The sequence below is a fragment of the Melospiza melodia genome, chromosome 19 (assembly GCF_035770615.1).
Source record: "Melospiza melodia melodia isolate bMelMel2 chromosome 19, bMelMel2.pri, whole genome shotgun sequence".
In the NCBI taxonomy this organism is placed as follows: Eukaryota; Metazoa; Chordata; class Aves; order Passeriformes; family Passerellidae; genus Melospiza; species Melospiza melodia.
In genome coordinates this window covers 15587047-15602725 of record NC_086212.1, presented here as the reverse complement: position 1 = coordinate 15602725, position 15679 = coordinate 15587047, and the positions used below count along the sequence as shown (strand labels likewise).

The window sequence follows — 15679 nt, the reverse complement described above, 5'->3', positions numbered from 1 at the left end:
CCCGGTGCTCATTGTGCTTTGTTTCTCTGTAGGACGGCGGAGCCCAGGGCGCCTGCGGGAGCCCCGTGCCCGGAGCCAGGCCGGCGATGGGGGCACTTCCCCGGCGTGCGCCGGCAGGCCCGAGCCTCTGCCGGGGCCAGGCGGTAAGTCTGTTCCGAACCGAATTAAAACCGCACATATTTGTATTTGCTCTTCCAAAGGAGTTACTGAGTTATACGGGCCGCGAGTTGCCAGGGTGGTGTTACTGTAGGTGACAGGTGTGGGTCCCTCCCGCAGGAGCGCCGCGGTGGGGGCGGCCCCGGGGGCTCTCCGGGCCCTTCCTGCGCCGGCACCGCGCGGGCCCGCACGGCCCCCTCGTGGCCTGGGCCGCACGGCGCCTGCCGGCGGGGAACGGGAGCCCCACGTGGAGACCAGGCCTAGGGCTGCAAAAGCAGTAATAATCTGTTAATCTCTTCCTGACGCCTCCTTTTCTGTTAAATGACTTGGCTGTCTTGAACTCTGCTCTAAAACACCCATACATTGCTGTTCTCCATTTTTTGGGACTATTTCCCTGTCCTCTACTTGTAGAGCATGCCAGCCATCCACATTTTGGGGGAAGAATTTGCATTAGCTCCCTCGTTGCCTATAGTTCTGACAGGGAAGGTGGATGTGTGGCACAGCTGCTGGGAGTGTGCAGCCACAGCTCCTGGGGATTTGCTGGTGTAAGTGATGACTAAATTTTTTCCCCATCAGAGCGACAGTGTTGATTACTTGCTGTTCAAGCCAGATCGTGTCTGATGCACCAGCAGGGAATGGCTGCTGTGTCCCACACCCTGGTGTTAACAATGTCCAAAATATTGAAATCGGGGCCCTGATGCTGATGGTTCCCTTTGACTTTACCCCCAGGGCACTGAAGGCAAAAGTGGGGAGGTGAGCCTTGGGGAGACCTGAAGTTATGGCTGCGGCTGACAGTGAAGAGGTGTGTGATGTGGGCAGTTGTCTGGTTTGCTCTACCGTGCCTGAATCTCTAGCAAATAATGGTAAGCCTTTGAAGTAAGTGTGAATCACATTTAATTAAATTTACAAAGGAGAAGAGAGGGGGGAAGGAGAAGAAATATCTTTCTGCAAGGGAGTTGCTTCCAGTTTATCCCTACAGACCATACTGATGAGTGTTAGCCTGAGTAATGTAAAAGTGAGAGTACAGGGATTTTCCTCCTGCAGAAGCATTGCTTTGAGGTCCTTTGGGCCTCCGGTTCCATCATGTCCCTGTGGAGGTGCTGCTGGCAGGGCTCCTGTGCCCTGACCCTTGCTGGCCAGCTTAAGGGAGTGCAGAGGATTGCCAGAGTGGGCATGGCTCTGCTGCTTCCTCTGCTGTTAGCTCAGAGTGCCTGCGGCTCTGCCAGGGATGTGGGAGTGTGGCACAGCTGCTGGGGGTGTGCTGCCACAGCTCCTGGGGATTTGCTGGTGTAAGTGATGACTGAATTTTTTCCCCATCAGAGCGACAGTGTTGATTACTTGCTGTTCAAGCCAGATCGTGTCTGATGCACCAGCAGGGAATGGCTGCTGTGTCCCACACCCTGACAGGCTCTGGTGCTGACAGTTCCTCTGGCTTTACCCCCAGGGCACTGTGAAGGCAGAGGTGGGGAGTTGAGCCTTGGGGAGACCTGAAGTTCAGGCTGCAGCTGACAATGAAGAGATGTGGATGAGGACATTGTCTGGTTTGCTCCACCATGTGTGCCCCTTTGTCAGGGGAGAATGGTAAGTCTTTAATTCACCTGTGTTCACTGGGTTTAATAAAGAAAAAGGGAAAGAATACCTTTTTCCAAGGAAGCTGCTTCTGCAGTGCCTTGACAAGTTAAAGTCCCTGGATGTTTGGCAGAGTGGGGATTAGTATTGCAGAAGGGGCCCTTGTAAGTGCTAAAACCTAAGTATCCCTGTTAAAAAAGTAGTTTCCTGCAGGGAAGTTCCTGTTAAAGTTTTTTCCAAAGATCTTAAATTAAGGGCAGAGAGGTCTGAAAGATTTCAATTAAACTTCAAGGTCATAAATGTAATGTTTTTGTCTTGTCCTATTTAAGCAGTGTTAAGGTACTTCTTGCAAAGTCTGGGAGCTTTTGTTCTTTATAGTTTTTGAGTTCACTCCCCCCGTGGGAGGTTCTCAATGTCTTGAGAAGTGGATGACAGTCATGCTTTCAGCAATGTGTTTGTAAGAGAGGGATTGCTTTTGGTGTTCTTTTTGTTACTTGAAGATAAACTGTGACATCTGAAAATCTGTCTGGTTAGCATTTCACTAATTTTTTTAGAAAATGTGCATAATAGAACTTTATCAGATCATCAGCTGTTGCCACTGGCTTGTCCAGTTCCAGCCTGATGTTGCTGTTGAGAGCAGCTGCTCCCAAGAGCAGGATTGTGTCCTCTCTCAGCAAAAGCATGCAAGTACTCAGTTCAAATGGTGGAGCTGGTTGAGCTGACTGAATGTTTCTCTGGCACTCTCTGCCCTGTTAGTTCTTGTCAAGTCCTGCCCTAAAAGCTCCTGCAGTGCAGTTTGAGTTCACCCTGTTTGGAGTGCTTGGCAAGGAGGAAACTCCGCCTCTTTAGAGAGAGCAGCTGTTGTCCAGTGGTTTTTATGGGGCTGGAGTGGATTTGAAAGCTGTAGATTTGCTGTTTGTGGTACAGTGGATAGACAGAATGTTGTCTGTTCTCTTGACAGGTTGAGATTTACAAAAAGTTGTCCTGGGTCCTGCTGGAGTTTGAGTGTTCTGCTTAAGAAGATGGATGGTTCTGCTGCTCCCTTGCTGCTGCCTGGGATCCTCATTCAAGCCACAGCATTCCCATACCCTGCAATAGTTCTGACCTCTCAAAGCTGTCAGGAGTGATGAATTTGTGTCCTGCCAGCTTAGACAGAGGGTGTTACAATTTCTATCCCCTGGGTACAAGGCATGTAACTGGAGTGGATTCTGGAACTTGCTGCGTGTTTAATGCAGTTGGATGCTTTTATCGGCAGGGGCTGCATTCCCAACCTGGCACAGATCATGCCATAGCATGCAAGGCAAGGAAGCCTTTCCTGGGAGCAGCTGTCAGCTACTGGGAGGATGGATGGCCTTGTGTGTAAGGAGGGGAGTCAGGGCTTGGTTCTCCCCTGCCATCCAGAAAGCTGCAATGCTGTATCCCTGGCAGCCTGTGAAGCGGGCAAGGTGTGTCTGGGGTGCTGCAGCACAGTGTGTTTCTGTACTGTTCCAAGCCTGGTTTTAATAAAACCTTGAGTAATGGCTTGGTTTGGCTGGTGACTGAAATTCTCTTGACCCACGTTTAACAGCTCATTCCTAGATCTCACAGTGGTTTGGGGAGTTGAAAAGCACAGCACCAGTGTGCTGCTGTGAGTGGTGCTGGAGCTGCCTGCTGCCTCAAGCCAGGAGGTATCTCATGGCAGCAGCGCTCCACATACCCCGGAGCAGGAGTGCTTGGCTGAGGCTGTGACTGCTGCTGTGCTGCGGCTCTGGGGAGAGGTGCAGTTTGCTCATCTGCATAATTAATCAGTTTCAGTGGTTCTGGGATGGGGCTTGAGGTGTCTGAGCTGAGGGTGGGCTTTAGCATGTGTGCTTAGTGGGAAACAGCAATGATGGAAAATCAGCTACTATTCAACATTCAGAGCAGTCTTCAATTAAACTGAGTAGAGATTTTTCTTATTCAATTAATGTAAGCAGCCTGATCTCTTAAAACTGCTTACGGGTGAGGGACCAGAACTGCTGCTAATACAATTACTTTCATTAATGTAATTAGCAGACCTACCAGCAAACATTCCGTAGTAGGAGAGAGTGCTTGTCCAGTGGGAGCTGGAGAGACATGCAGCTGAAACATGGCATATTCTTGTTCTTGGCATGTGCTATTGCCTCTGCAAGAGCAGTTGCTCAGGTCAGGTTTCAAGCTCTGCTGCTATTGCATGTATGCATCAGGATGAAACTTGGTAGGTTACTAATCCACCCTGGCTGGTACATTACTAATCCCAGGCAAGCCCTGAATGCTGCAGGGATGATTTGGGTACCTGCGGGTACCCGGGGCAGGGTTTGGGCGCCTGCAGCGGTGCTGCGGCCCGCAGGGGGCGCTGTGCGGCCGCTGCTGACCCTCAGGGCGCTGCCCCGCGGGCACCCGGAGCCCCCAGATCTGCCGCGGGGTCCCTGAGCCCCCCCAGACCTTCCGTGGGGTCCCTGAGCCCCCCCAGACCTTCCATGGGGTCCCTGAGCCTCCCCAGACCTTCCGCGGGGTCCCAGAGCCCCCCAGATCTGCCGCGGGGTCCCTGAGCCCCCCAAACCTTCCGCGGGGTCCCAGAGCCCCCCCAGACCTTCCGCGGGGTCCCAGAGCCCCCCCAGACCTTCCGCGGGGTCCCAGAGCCCCCCCAGATCTGCCGCGGGGTCCCAGAGCCCCCCCAGATCTGCCGCGGGGTCCCTGAGCCCCCCAAACCTTCCGCGGGGTCCCTGAGCCCCCCCAGATCTGCCGCAGTGTCCCCTGAGCCCCCAGAGCAGCTGTGACAGAACCTCCTGGGCCGCGGGGAGCCGGTACAGACACTGCTTGGGCTGTAGCAGCCATGGGAGACAGACAACCCCGTTAGAAAATCTCTTACTATGTTGCTTTGGTAAGAGGTGGGGATGAGGAGGTTTAACTCTGAATTGAAAGCAGTCAGACTTTGACTGGCCCTGGCCAGCTCCCGAGTTTGTGTGCTGGATGGTTGATCGTGGGGATGGAGCTGAGGTGTGCTCTGGATGAAGGCTGGCCTGCAGCTGCTCTGTGCCAGGAGGGCTCCCTGCAGCAGAGCCACACTGCGCGGCTCTGGGGGCTCTGCAGGGCTGGGCTAGGCCCAGCTCTCCGCTCCATCAGCTGTACAGAAACAGACCTTGCTGTTGTTACTCGTGTAACTTTCTGAACTGAAGCCTGGAGTCACTCACTGGGCTGGTATGTTTAAGCAAATGTTTACTTTTCTCAAACAGATCTGTTTCTTGGTGCCATGAACATTTAGAGAAAAATAGATTATTTCTCTGTCTGATGTTGCTTTTAATAGAAATTTTCATACATAGGGGGAGTTTTAACATTTGTATTCCCAAAGACCCAGGCATATTTTGACTGCATGGTGATTATTATATTCTTTTTAGACCCATGTGTTAGCTGCTGCATTAGTTTGTGGCAAAACACAGCCCATTACTAATTGCTGCTTCTAATTGCTGTGTTACTTCCTCTCTGTTCAGTGATAAGATTATATGACACATCAGCTGTGTTGACAGGCTTGACATTACCATGGACAGCTAATGAAGCACAACTTGTGTTTGTGAGCACCCAAAGAACATCCAGATTTTGGGACCCTTAGTCTGCTCCAGGCAGTAAGAAGACTTTGTTTTGAAGCAGAGTATTTCTGTCTCATACAGCATCCACTGTTTTAAACAGATATTCTGCAGCTATAACTTTTTGACTATTAGACTCTTCCACACCTCTTGGCAGATCCCCTGCAGTGGAGATGTTACTGAGGTCAGTCTTGTGGTTTTCTGCTGATGTGGTCTAGATGTGATGACCTTTTTTTGTCATTCTGATAGGAATGGTGTCATCCAGTTTTGGGAAAACCAACCAAGGAAATCTCCTACCTTGTTTCTCTATGATGTCCAGCTACTGAACCATAGTTGTGAGGTCTATAGGCAGCTCTGGTCATTCAGGCAACGGCCTTCCTTTACCATTCACAGCACAAGTCATCGGACTTGTCAAGCATTTCTGGTGATCCCCACACTGTAGAACGTGTGTTGGGACTCATGGACCAAGTCCTGCAGGCAGCAGAATAAAAGGTGAGCCTACAAGAAGTCCCAGAGAGCTGCACTTGGTTGTCTGCCTGTGTAAACTTGAGATCCCAGGGCAAAGACAGTTCCAAAGAACCTGGAGGAGAAGGGGCAGTTACCTGTTTTCCCCAAAGGTTACCATCTTCCGCTTGTATTGCTCTTAAAACTTCTATGGTGACCTACTATTATTTTCATCAACGAAGAATTCCCCTTTTTATACTACAGTGAACACCCACTGGTGTTCCCAAGGACATCCCTGCAAGCTGTTCTGCTCCTGAACCTCTCCCTGTATGACAGACTAGCCACATTTCCTTTCTGTAAAAGCACACTTTCTTGGCTCCTCACAGGGCCAGCAGACCCATCCAGACTTGGCAATTTGTCCTGCTAGAAATCTGTTGCTGGGTTGATGGTCCAGCCTGTCTTGGGCCACGTTTCCTTGGCATCTTTAGAGCCTGTCAGGGGAAAAAACCCCAAACCCTAAAAAATCCCCAAGGTTATGTCAAGCCAGAACAAGGGAGAGCTGCTTTCACTCTGGGAATGTAAGACAAGAAACAAAGTTTGCTCCCAGGAGCTTGCTGGGCATCTCCTTCTGAGATGCCTTGACCAAGATCCAACTTTCCTAGCCACACAGGGCCAGTCAAAATTGCAGTATTTATGTAGACCCATAGCTTTCTGAAGCTAAATTTCATTCAGTCTGTGTCTCAGAATAAGGTGAAGGCATTCCTTGTAGCTCAGCTGTTGGCAGGGGCATGTGGAGCAGGGCAGCAAGAGTGCTCGACTGGGAGCTGTGCTCTGTCCCTGAGTGCTGGCCCTGGGAGCTGAGCTCTGTTAGTGCCCCTCAGGGAATGGCACAAGAGCCGCACCCACCTCTGCTTGGTGTGAAGGAATCAGCTGAGTAATGCAATCTCCTTGGGAATGTCCTTCCTGCTCTAGATCAAGAACGAGACATGCCTCGGTTAAATGACTTACCCGAGGTCACACAGTGAGTGACTCATTGGCAGAGGCAGGAATTTACACAGTATCTTTAAATTCCAGCTTCCTGGACCCCATAGCTACTGATTTCTAGTGCTCTTCTCTTTCCTCTCCCAGTCTTTAGCCTTTATGCCTCTTGCTCACTGAAGGATTTGCCACACATGTGATTTCCAAGCTGACAATATCTGACCACTGCCAAGCAAATGAGATGCCTGTTCTTTGCTGCAGACATCTAGTGATATACAAAGAAGCTAACGTTCTATTTCTTATCTTTTTGGAACATTTTACCACGTTATGCTCAAGCTGATGCAGTGCCAGGTCTCCTCTATGCCCATGCCTCCAAAATTGTACATGTTGAAGGTCTTAACCTGTCCTCTCATGTTATTTTCTCTTTTTCTAGAAACATCTTTGCTGCAGTTTCCCTGAAGTTGGAGCACTGTCCATACCTAGTCTTAGTACAATAGCATAATCACTTGCAAAAAAAAAAAAAAGTCAGTGGGTGGGTTTTATAAATCCCAATTCAATGTTCAGCAAGGTATAACATCTGTTGTGATCAATATTTTAGGGCAAGCCTCTTTGATTAAAAAGTTACAGTAAAGCCCTTTGCTTTGTACTGAATAGCTAAATAATTCACAGGAGTGGCTGTAATCTCTCTAAGCCTCTTGCATTTCAAATAAAGAAGAAAATTCTGGGTAATTCTTTAGAGAGGTAGCATAGCCAGCTGGATTGTTGTCCTTAGGAGCTGCTGTACTGGCAGTGAAGTACTTTCCATTCTTCATGGCTCCTGAGGTACGCTGGAGTCAAATCCGCCAAAAAAATTCATCTCCACCAGATTATCGACACATTATCTTTCCATGACAATGTGTCAATAATCTGATGGGTAAATACCAGCAGTCAGGGCTGAAGAGTTTTTGGTTTGACGAGTCCACAGAAAGGGACTGTGGGCTGCGCGGCCAGCGTGGGGTGTCTCGGAGAGGCAGGCGATGAGGGGAGAGCAGGGGCTGGCGATGAGGGCACAGAGCGATGGGAGCGGCACAGAACGGGCAGGCGATGAGGGCACAGAGCGATGGGAGCGGCACAGAACGGGCAGGCGATGAGGGCACAGAGCGATGGGAGCGGCACCTGCCGCCGGCCCGGCCCCGTCTGCCCGGGGCCATGGCCGGCCGTGCCCGCTGGCTCCCGGTGCTCTCGGCGCTGCTGCTGCTGCCGCTGCTGCCGCCGGCGCTGCCCCGCCGCCCCTCGGGCTGCGCCGGCCTCGGGCTCTGCTGCCCCGGCCGCGACCGTGGCTGCCTGAGCGCCGGCCTGCGGCCCGACGGCTCCTCCGGGCCCTGCTACTGCGACCAGGCGTGCGCCCGCGCCCTCGACTGCTGCCACGACTACGCACGGGCCTGCCCAGGTGAGGGACTGCAGGCTGGCACCGCTGGGCTCAGCAGCGCCTGTGGGGAAGAGCCTGGAGAAGAGCTGCTGAGAACTGCCCAAGACAACCATGGGATAGCTCTGAAATAAGGAAGGATGTGCTATGTCCAAAAGTGTTATTTCTGCAGCAGGCATTTCACTGGCATGACTCCTGTAACTTTCCACATCCCCGTTGTTCTTCCTCCAGCGATCCCCTGTGTCGTATCTCAGTGGAGTGCCTGGAGTGGCTGTGCAGCGCCTTGCAAGACAACCTATCGAGTCCGGATGAGGCACATCATCCAGGAGCCCAGCAATGGGGGAGAATCATGTCCTGCTCTGGAGGAGAGGGCTGGCTGCGTGGAGTACTGGACTCGGCAGGGAACAGAGTGCCAGCAGTCCCTCAGTAAGTCCACAGAAAAGTGCCTGGATAGTCCTGGGAGGACTCTGGTTTGGGTCAGCAGAGCTGTTTTTTCCTCTGTTTGAAGGATTGTTTTCAGACAGTGGTATGTTTGCTGTGGGTCTGCCTGGGCTAATTGAGAACTGAGCTCTTCACGTAGGAGCTTAGACAAGTCCTTCACGGGACAATGGTGAAAGTGGTGCCTACCATTTGCTGTGATCCACTGTGTTCCAAAAGTGAGATATTACAGGTCTGCTCTGCTCTCACTTATACAAGTGCAAATCTCTGGAAATTTTGGTGAGATTGGCAGATTTATGTCTCTTTAAAACTTCTGTGAGTGTTGCACACTTATTTTTTCATATATATATATATATATATATATATATATATATATTTCTAAAGCTAAAACCCTATGAAATTAAACGCCCATCTTTTCTGTTTTGCAGACATAACGAGCCTTAAAGCGCCATTGCCACTGACACTCTGTACCCTTTCTCTTTGGTATACACAGTCCCAGCATTAATAACTACGGGAGGGTTTGGAAAAGCGAGGAAGAAAAGAGCTGCAGCTGATGGCAGTGAAAGGGCAGGGTAAGTTGGAGGTTGTGGCTCAGGGACTTGGCTGTGCTCCACCCGCAGAGCCTCTCTGGTTACAGGTGGGAGAGCATCACGAGGAAAACCTTTACAGTCCAAATCTTAGCTCCCATCACAACCTGCCCTACAAAACCCATTCTAAGTAACTGAGGGGAGACGATAGAGGAAATGTGGCTCAGAACGTGGATACCAGACTTGGAATTAGATTAGTCAAATGCTTGATCAGTCTGTCTCCCTATGGGTAAAAACAGATGCCAGTCATACCTGATACTTTTTATATGTTAGCTGAAAGCCTCAGCAGAGCAGTTTTATCCCGTTTAACCTTGTCAAGATTCAGGTACATGACATGTTCTGCTCTTAATGATCTAGGAGGGGGGGGATTTTTTGGTGTGGTTTGGTTGTTGTTAATCAGAGGTCTGTGGTGTGGCAGGCGTGTGCCCGCCGTTTGCGCCGAGCTGGCTGTTGTGTTGCAGGTACTGCGTGCAGTTCCAGCTGGTGTCCCTGGCGCCGGGCTGCCGGCGCGGCCAGCGCTGGATGAGCGGGCTCCGGGCGGGGCTGCGGCTCTGCGTGGAGTGCCAGCCCCCAGCCCTGCCCCGCCCGGGGCAGCGCTGCCGCGGGGACGGCGCCCCGGCCCGCAGTGAGAGCTTTACCCTCGGCTTCATGTGCAATTTCTGATTCTTCCCCCTCGAGCCACTTGTTTCAGGGGCACAGTGCACTGCATGCAGCTCTCTGGAGAAATCAGGGGTCTTTGTGCTCTCTGTGGGCAGCTCTCTGCACAGAGCAAGAGTTGATCCAGTTGTGGTAGCTGTGTTTCTCCAGGGGTCAGGGATGGGAGCTATTGATGTGAGAAATTTCCTTAAACCTTAAATTATAAAATCCTCAAATCCAAATCCTTAAATGATAAAATCTGGGAAGGGGCACAGTGCTACAGAAAAGTGTCTGTTCCTGTCAGTGTTAGGTTTTACTTCACATTAGTACAACCTGTGGGCCTCTCTGTGGCTGCTGCTGCTTTACAGTGTAGAGAGGCAGAATCGGGCCCATGGAGTAAAAAGGGATGTTACAGACTAAATGGGATTTGCTGGGTGATTTAAGCCCTATTGTACCTCGTGGTGACTGCCCTGCAGGGGAGGTGCAGCTCATTTTCTCTCACTTTAATGACTGTGTTTCAGGAATCAGCTGTTGCACTGGCAGGCGGTGGGGAACCAGCGATGCAAGGGAACCTGGAGGAGAATTCGCCGACTGGACACTTGTTCCTGCCCTTCTGTTCACAGTTTCTTGTTCATCTGACCGCTCCTGGCAGTCCCTGCAAGCCCCAGTGTGCGGCAGCAGCAGAGCCCCAGCCAGAGCAGGGACTGCTCCGTGTCAGAGCCTTTGCTTTCCCTGCCTTTCCAGAGGTGCTGGCTGGACACAGCCACCTGGAATCCTCTGTGTGTGTGTGTGCTCCTCAATTTCCAAGGATATCAAGTGGGAACTGCCAATCTCTTTTTTCCCTGAGAGAATCTTGTCTTGTCTGACCTTGATGACTTCTTGCAATTACTCCCTTCTTGAAAGGAATGAGAATTTACCAAATACCAAATCAAACAAAAAAGGCCATAAGAAGTCAGGTTTAATTATTATTTTTTAAAAGTCTTAATGAAGAATCAACAATGCAAAATAAATTAATCTAAGTGCCTTCTTTTTGTGGCAACAGCACTTTGTGGATACTTCCTGCTCTTGCTTGTGATTCTGTTCCTTCTATTTTTATCCTCCCTGGTCTCATAATTTCATTTGGCCCTCAGTCTTAGAGAGGGTTGATCTTGTGCTGCTGAGGTAATGACAGAACTTAGAAATGCACTTGTCAAATCTGTGAGAATAGAGACAAACTGGCCCTTGACTTCAGCTTCAAGGAACATCTCTGAGTTGGCCCAAAAGGCAATGCAGTCTCCTGGGGCTCTGAATAGGAAGTCAGCTCAGCTGTGCCAGGAGGGCTGACTATAGCCTTGTGTTTTTGACTGGGAAATACTTGAAATAGTTTCCTTATATTCTGCTTACTAATATTAATACTTTTCTATAAATGAAAATAAAGAAGACTGGAGATATTCTCCCAATGTCTGTCTGTTTGATTAATGTGTGTAGGGCCATCTCTTTAGCTTCTTAACCTAATTTGTTCCAGACAGGAACTCTCTGCAGTGTGAGATTGAGGTCATTCTGTTTGTCACACCTGGGTGAGTGGCTGGGGCTGGCTCCAGGAGAGTTTTAATGCTCAGCTCCAACTCTAGTCTGGAAGTGGATCACAAACCCCTCTAATGGCCATGCTGAAGGTCTTGCAGGGAGACACCAAGGGGCACTGTGGATTTGTGCTGCAGATGCTGAGGTGTGTGGGGAGCCAGGAGAGCTCTGGAAGCACCTGAAGCCTTTGGCCAGTGCAGTAGGGATTTGAGAGCAAGGCTGTGTACAGGCTGTCTGTGAATTAAAGACTCACAGGGGTTGATCCCTCATCCCAGAGGAGGAAGATTTTAAGGAAAAAAACCAAAAGGTCTTGTATTTCACTGTGTAACATAACCTGTCATTAACCTGGGGCCTGCTCAGGAACACTTGCTGGTGTGTGAGCAGAGGGGTGGGTTGGGAATAAATCACTGGAGCGAGTCATTTTGGTTTCTGCAGTGAGGATCTCTGTCCAGCTAAAAGCCAGTTTCATTTCTTAGTGGTCTGTAATGAGAGTAGCATTTTGTCACTGGAAAGTTTTCTTTGTCCTGCAGAAGCCCCTTATTGAGCCATCGGCTCCTAAAGAAGGCAGGTGGTTATTTCAGAATGGAAACAGCTATTGGAAAAGTTTTTCATTTTCAAAATCTACCCAAACTGTTGATCATGGGAAACCTTGCTTTTACCACATTCTTTCAGAATTGAGTACTGAAGCTACAAAGGATGCAGCTTTTGTGTAGTAGTTTTTAAAAACTATTCTTCCACATGGATTTTCTTTGCTGCTGCCTCATCCCTGAGAGCTGATAACAAATGGTCTTATCAAGAGCCACTGTTGGTGGCATGGTAGGACTGCCAGGCCTTTCCTTCTTTCACTGTGGCCTGGAGATGCAGGAGTATGAAAGATTTAGCCCCCAGGGGACCCTCACAGCAGCTGCGTTTCTGCACAGACTGTCACTCGATGACACAAAACATTGCAAATCTCTGCATCAGCACATCCTAAAAAGGGCTGTGCAGTGTGCTGGCTTCACCTCCATACCTTGTGTGACTGTACAAACAGATCCTGTTGGCAAATTCCTGGGGCAAGTATGTGAGAGGGAGCAGGAGTGAGCCTTTTGAGTAGAAGGTAATGAAGTTGTCAGGTGCCTTTCCCTGCAAATGAAAATCAGCTGATGGTGTTGACACATACTGGGTCCTGCCTGTTTCCCTTTAGGAGTTTTATCACCACTCATCATTATGATCTCCATAATTTCTACTACCTGGGTTTTGGAAAAAGCGAAACTTTGGAAATCCAAAGCAAAACACTGCTGGGAAATGGCTTTGTGCTGTAAACAAGCAGGGCAGCCCCGCGGGGGAGAGGCTGCTGTGGAGGATGCGCCGTTCCCATGGCAGCGCTGAAAGCCTTCACAGCAGGGTCTGCCGCAACGGAGAAACAGAGAGGCCGTGGGGGGATTGTGCTTTTCCTCACCCCTACCCTGCAGTGTCCAGCCTGGGACTAAGCAGTTTTCTTCTGCATTTGAAACAGGTCGTGTTTAAAGACCATTTTTTACATGGCATCTTCATAGGCCCATCAGCTCCCTGAGTGTCCTGGTATGTGGGATTGCATTCATCTGAAGAATGAGGATCTGCTTCCTTCCATAAGGAAAGAGCCCTGGCACATTTAGAAAAGATAAAATATGCCCAGAAATGGAGCCAAAGGTAAAGAAAAAGAACAACAAAAATTTTAATTTTCTTAAAGAGCTGTGTTGTTCTAATGATGAACTGTTCCTTTTGCGAGTTGAGCATATTCTACTGGAATGGCAGGAGTTAGCAATACTTCTCCATAACTGAGACTATTCTGTTATCTCTAGCTTTCCAAACATTTTTTTTTGTCCTTTATTCTTAATTTTGAGTATTTTGAGTCTTTAAGTATTAAGATCACTGCCTTTCTCTTCTTTTTTTTTTCCTTTTTTTTCCTTTTTTTTTCCTTTTTTTTTTTTTTTTTTTTTTTTTTTTTGAGAACACTCATCCCCCAAAAGGTTTGAGTAGCACATGCTCATTATTGCTACCTTATCTGAAAATGTCAATAATTTGATATCAGGCTCAGCACTCTGATGTCTCCCAAGCAGTGCCAGCTGCAGCAGGGTGGCAAGGCTGGGACCTGTTCAGCTCCTTTACAAACTGCAGCTCTTCTCTGTTTCACCGTCTCAGCTGTCAGCCCTCATCATTCCTGTGCAGGGCCCCTCAGGAAGATGCTCTGGATGCTCATCCTGCCCTGCATCTACGTGCAGTGAGCAGCTCCTCTGGCCTCTCCCCGATCTCATTAAAGCTCTGGTTTTAGCAGTTGGGGATTTGTAATTTTTTTGTTGTTGTTGCTGCTACTGCTGGTTTCCTGCATCACCAATCATTCTTATAATTAAAGTGACAGCTCTTGAACTAGTGTGTCAAAACAGCATGATTTAGTCAGAAAAGTACTGGGAAGATCATCTCTAATCAGACAACAGTGATTCATGTTTAACTAGGTAAAGGCAAACCCTGGATCCTGCTGGTGCCTGGAGGAGCCTCCCCAAGGACAGGGTGTTGGTGGCAGCTCGCACACCTGGGCCCCTCTGCTGGGGTTCACGGTGGAAACCGTTTGACATGGCTTGTGCTTGTGCCAGGGCTGCAGCTGACAGCTCTGAACCTTAGCAAAGCTCTTCAGACCAATTTTCTAGAAGCTGTAAGGAAAAAAAACAAAAAAGAAATGTAAAGGAAATTATTTTGGTTTGAGAAGCAATTGATATTTCCAAGTTGGCTGGACATTACTTGTTTCCAGAAGTCCAAGCTCTTTGTTCCCTGATTTCTTGGCATCACAAACCAGGCATGCCAGTCCTGAAGGAATCTCAGTGCAGAAATGTCAGGTGTGGGTGATGTTTGCAGCCACAGGAATGTGCATCTCCCTGTGGTGTGTGGGGCAAGAGGGGCACAGGGCTGGGCAAGCATCCCGAGAGCTTCTGACTCTCTGCTCGCTCTACTCCCAACCTTCATCTTGGTCAAGTTCCCACCCTTCCTCCTGCTTTTTCTGCTCTGTGCTGTGCTGGCTGCATTCCCAGGGCTGTGGATACCCAGTACACGCACATCTATCTGTGTGTCATTGCTGTTTGTGTAAACGCCCTGTGGCCCCATGGCAGCTGCACATGGGGAGGTCTTTAAATCAGTCCTGATTACAATGGCTGCTCTCCAGCATCCTGGTCTGCAGGGTACAAGCATCCTGGATTAATGGCAATGTTTTTATATTGCCTTAAATAAACTTCCATTCTTGACCAGAGTGTTGTACTTCATTACACTGGAATGTTAAATGCAGTATTTATCTGCAGAGCTATGCAATCTTACAATAACAACATTTGATGCTGCTTAGATTAAAGGGCTCTGGTTTCAAGGGCAGAAAGGATTTCTAGCTGGAAGGAACCAGCCCTTCAGTGCTTAGGTACCACATAGCAGGAACCTGAGCTTCCAGTTAATTTCCCAGGAAAGTTTCCAGCACTGAAGTCAGTGACCTTTGTGAGAGGATCACTGGAGTGACAGACTGGTGCTGGTCCAGCAGGCACCTCCTGTGCTGCTCCTGCTTCTGAGACAATGTGCTCTCCATGCTAGGGATAGGAGCTTTGATTCCAGCACAGGTGACCTGAGCTGAGAAACAGGAGTGAGTGGGGGTGTGCTGCCCTGTGAAGGTCACTGAATTGGGAGTTTGGTCCTCAGGTGCAACAGCTGGGATAGTGCAGTGGCTCCAGGAGTGGCTTCGGGCAGCCCAAGTGCTGCTAGGATCTCTGCCAGGATGGAGGTGAGTATACATGACACACTTGTGAATTGTTCAAAGAACTTAGTGGGTGGGAGAGGAAAGAACAGGGGTGGTGAGGATGCCTTTTTCTCCTGTGCTCTCATACAGTGGAAAGCTGATGACTGGGAGCTATTGAAATGCTTATCATTGTCTCATTAGAGACAGAAAATTTAATTAAAAGGACAGAAACCTCTCTCCAAATTCCAAACATTGCAGTCTATCTTTGAAAGCAATTTTGGCTATTAGCACAGGTGGTAAAGTCCCAGCCATTGAACCCAATCTAATTGCTGTGTCAAACCACTAAGGAGAAGAAATGAGTTCCCTTCCAGATGCCACCAGACACATGTGCTGCGTGGGGAGGGGGCACGGGCAGCCCAGGCAGGAGCAGAGGGCTCTGTCTGTGCCAGGTGGGGCTGTCTGCAGGTGGCACCCAGGGCTCTGATGCTGTGCTCAAGCAGCTCAGCCAAGTGCTCTTCCAGACAACAGAAAATCACTCACACCTTCTTCAGGTTTTGCTCAGATGTCGAAGTTTCAATTCCTCATGCCGGGAAAAAGAGCG

General features: G+C 49.5%; 1 protein-coding gene, 1 long non-coding RNA gene and 2 other non-coding genes across 4 annotated transcripts; all 4 read left to right on the top strand.

Annotated features, from left to right (window-relative positions):
* Positions 1-15: 15 nt before the first annotated feature.
* On the top strand, positions 16-3247 carry LOC134427118 (uncharacterized). The gene is made up of 4 exons (XR_010030098.1): positions 16-143; positions 886-1019; positions 1601-1737; positions 2687-3247. It is a non-coding gene; the product is annotated as an uncharacterized LOC134427118 (long non-coding RNA).
* LOC134427156 (small nucleolar SNORD12/SNORD106) lies at positions 696-786 on the top strand. The gene has a single exon (XR_010030113.1). It is a non-coding gene; the product is annotated as a small nucleolar SNORD12/SNORD106 (small nucleolar RNA).
* Positions 1440-1530, top strand: LOC134427157 (small nucleolar SNORD12/SNORD106). The gene has a single exon (XR_010030114.1). It is a non-coding gene; the product is annotated as a small nucleolar SNORD12/SNORD106 (small nucleolar RNA).
* A 4564-nt stretch (positions 3248-7811) lies between the features above and the next one.
* LOC134427155 (somatomedin-B and thrombospondin type-1 domain-containing protein-like) lies at positions 7812-11227 on the top strand. Its single transcript, XM_063172741.1, has 5 exons — positions 7812-8157; positions 8365-8559; positions 9065-9143; positions 9620-9781; positions 10313-11227. Exons 1-5 carry the CDS (start codon positions 7812-7814, stop codon positions 10431-10433), a joined length of 903 nt encoding a protein of 300 aa, XP_063028811.1. The 3' UTR covers positions 10434-11227.
* The last annotated feature ends 4452 nt before the right edge of the window (positions 11228-15679 follow it).

What these genes read in the sequence shown, in the direction of transcription:
- LOC134427155 (XM_063172741.1), top strand. Translation starts at nt 7,812, where the DNA reads ATGAGGGCACAGAGCGATGGGAGCGGCACAGAACGGGCAGGCGATGAG. An exon ending in AGAGTGCCAGCAGTCCCTCA is followed by an intron (nt 8,560 to 9,064) that starts GTAAGTCCACAG and finishes TGGTATACACAG; the next exon opens with TCCCAGCATTAATAACTACG. An exon ending in GGGGACGGCGCCCCGGCCCG is followed by an intron (nt 9,782 to 10,312) that starts CAGTGAGAGCTT and finishes ATGACTGTGTTT; the next exon opens with CAGGAATCAGCTGTTGCACT.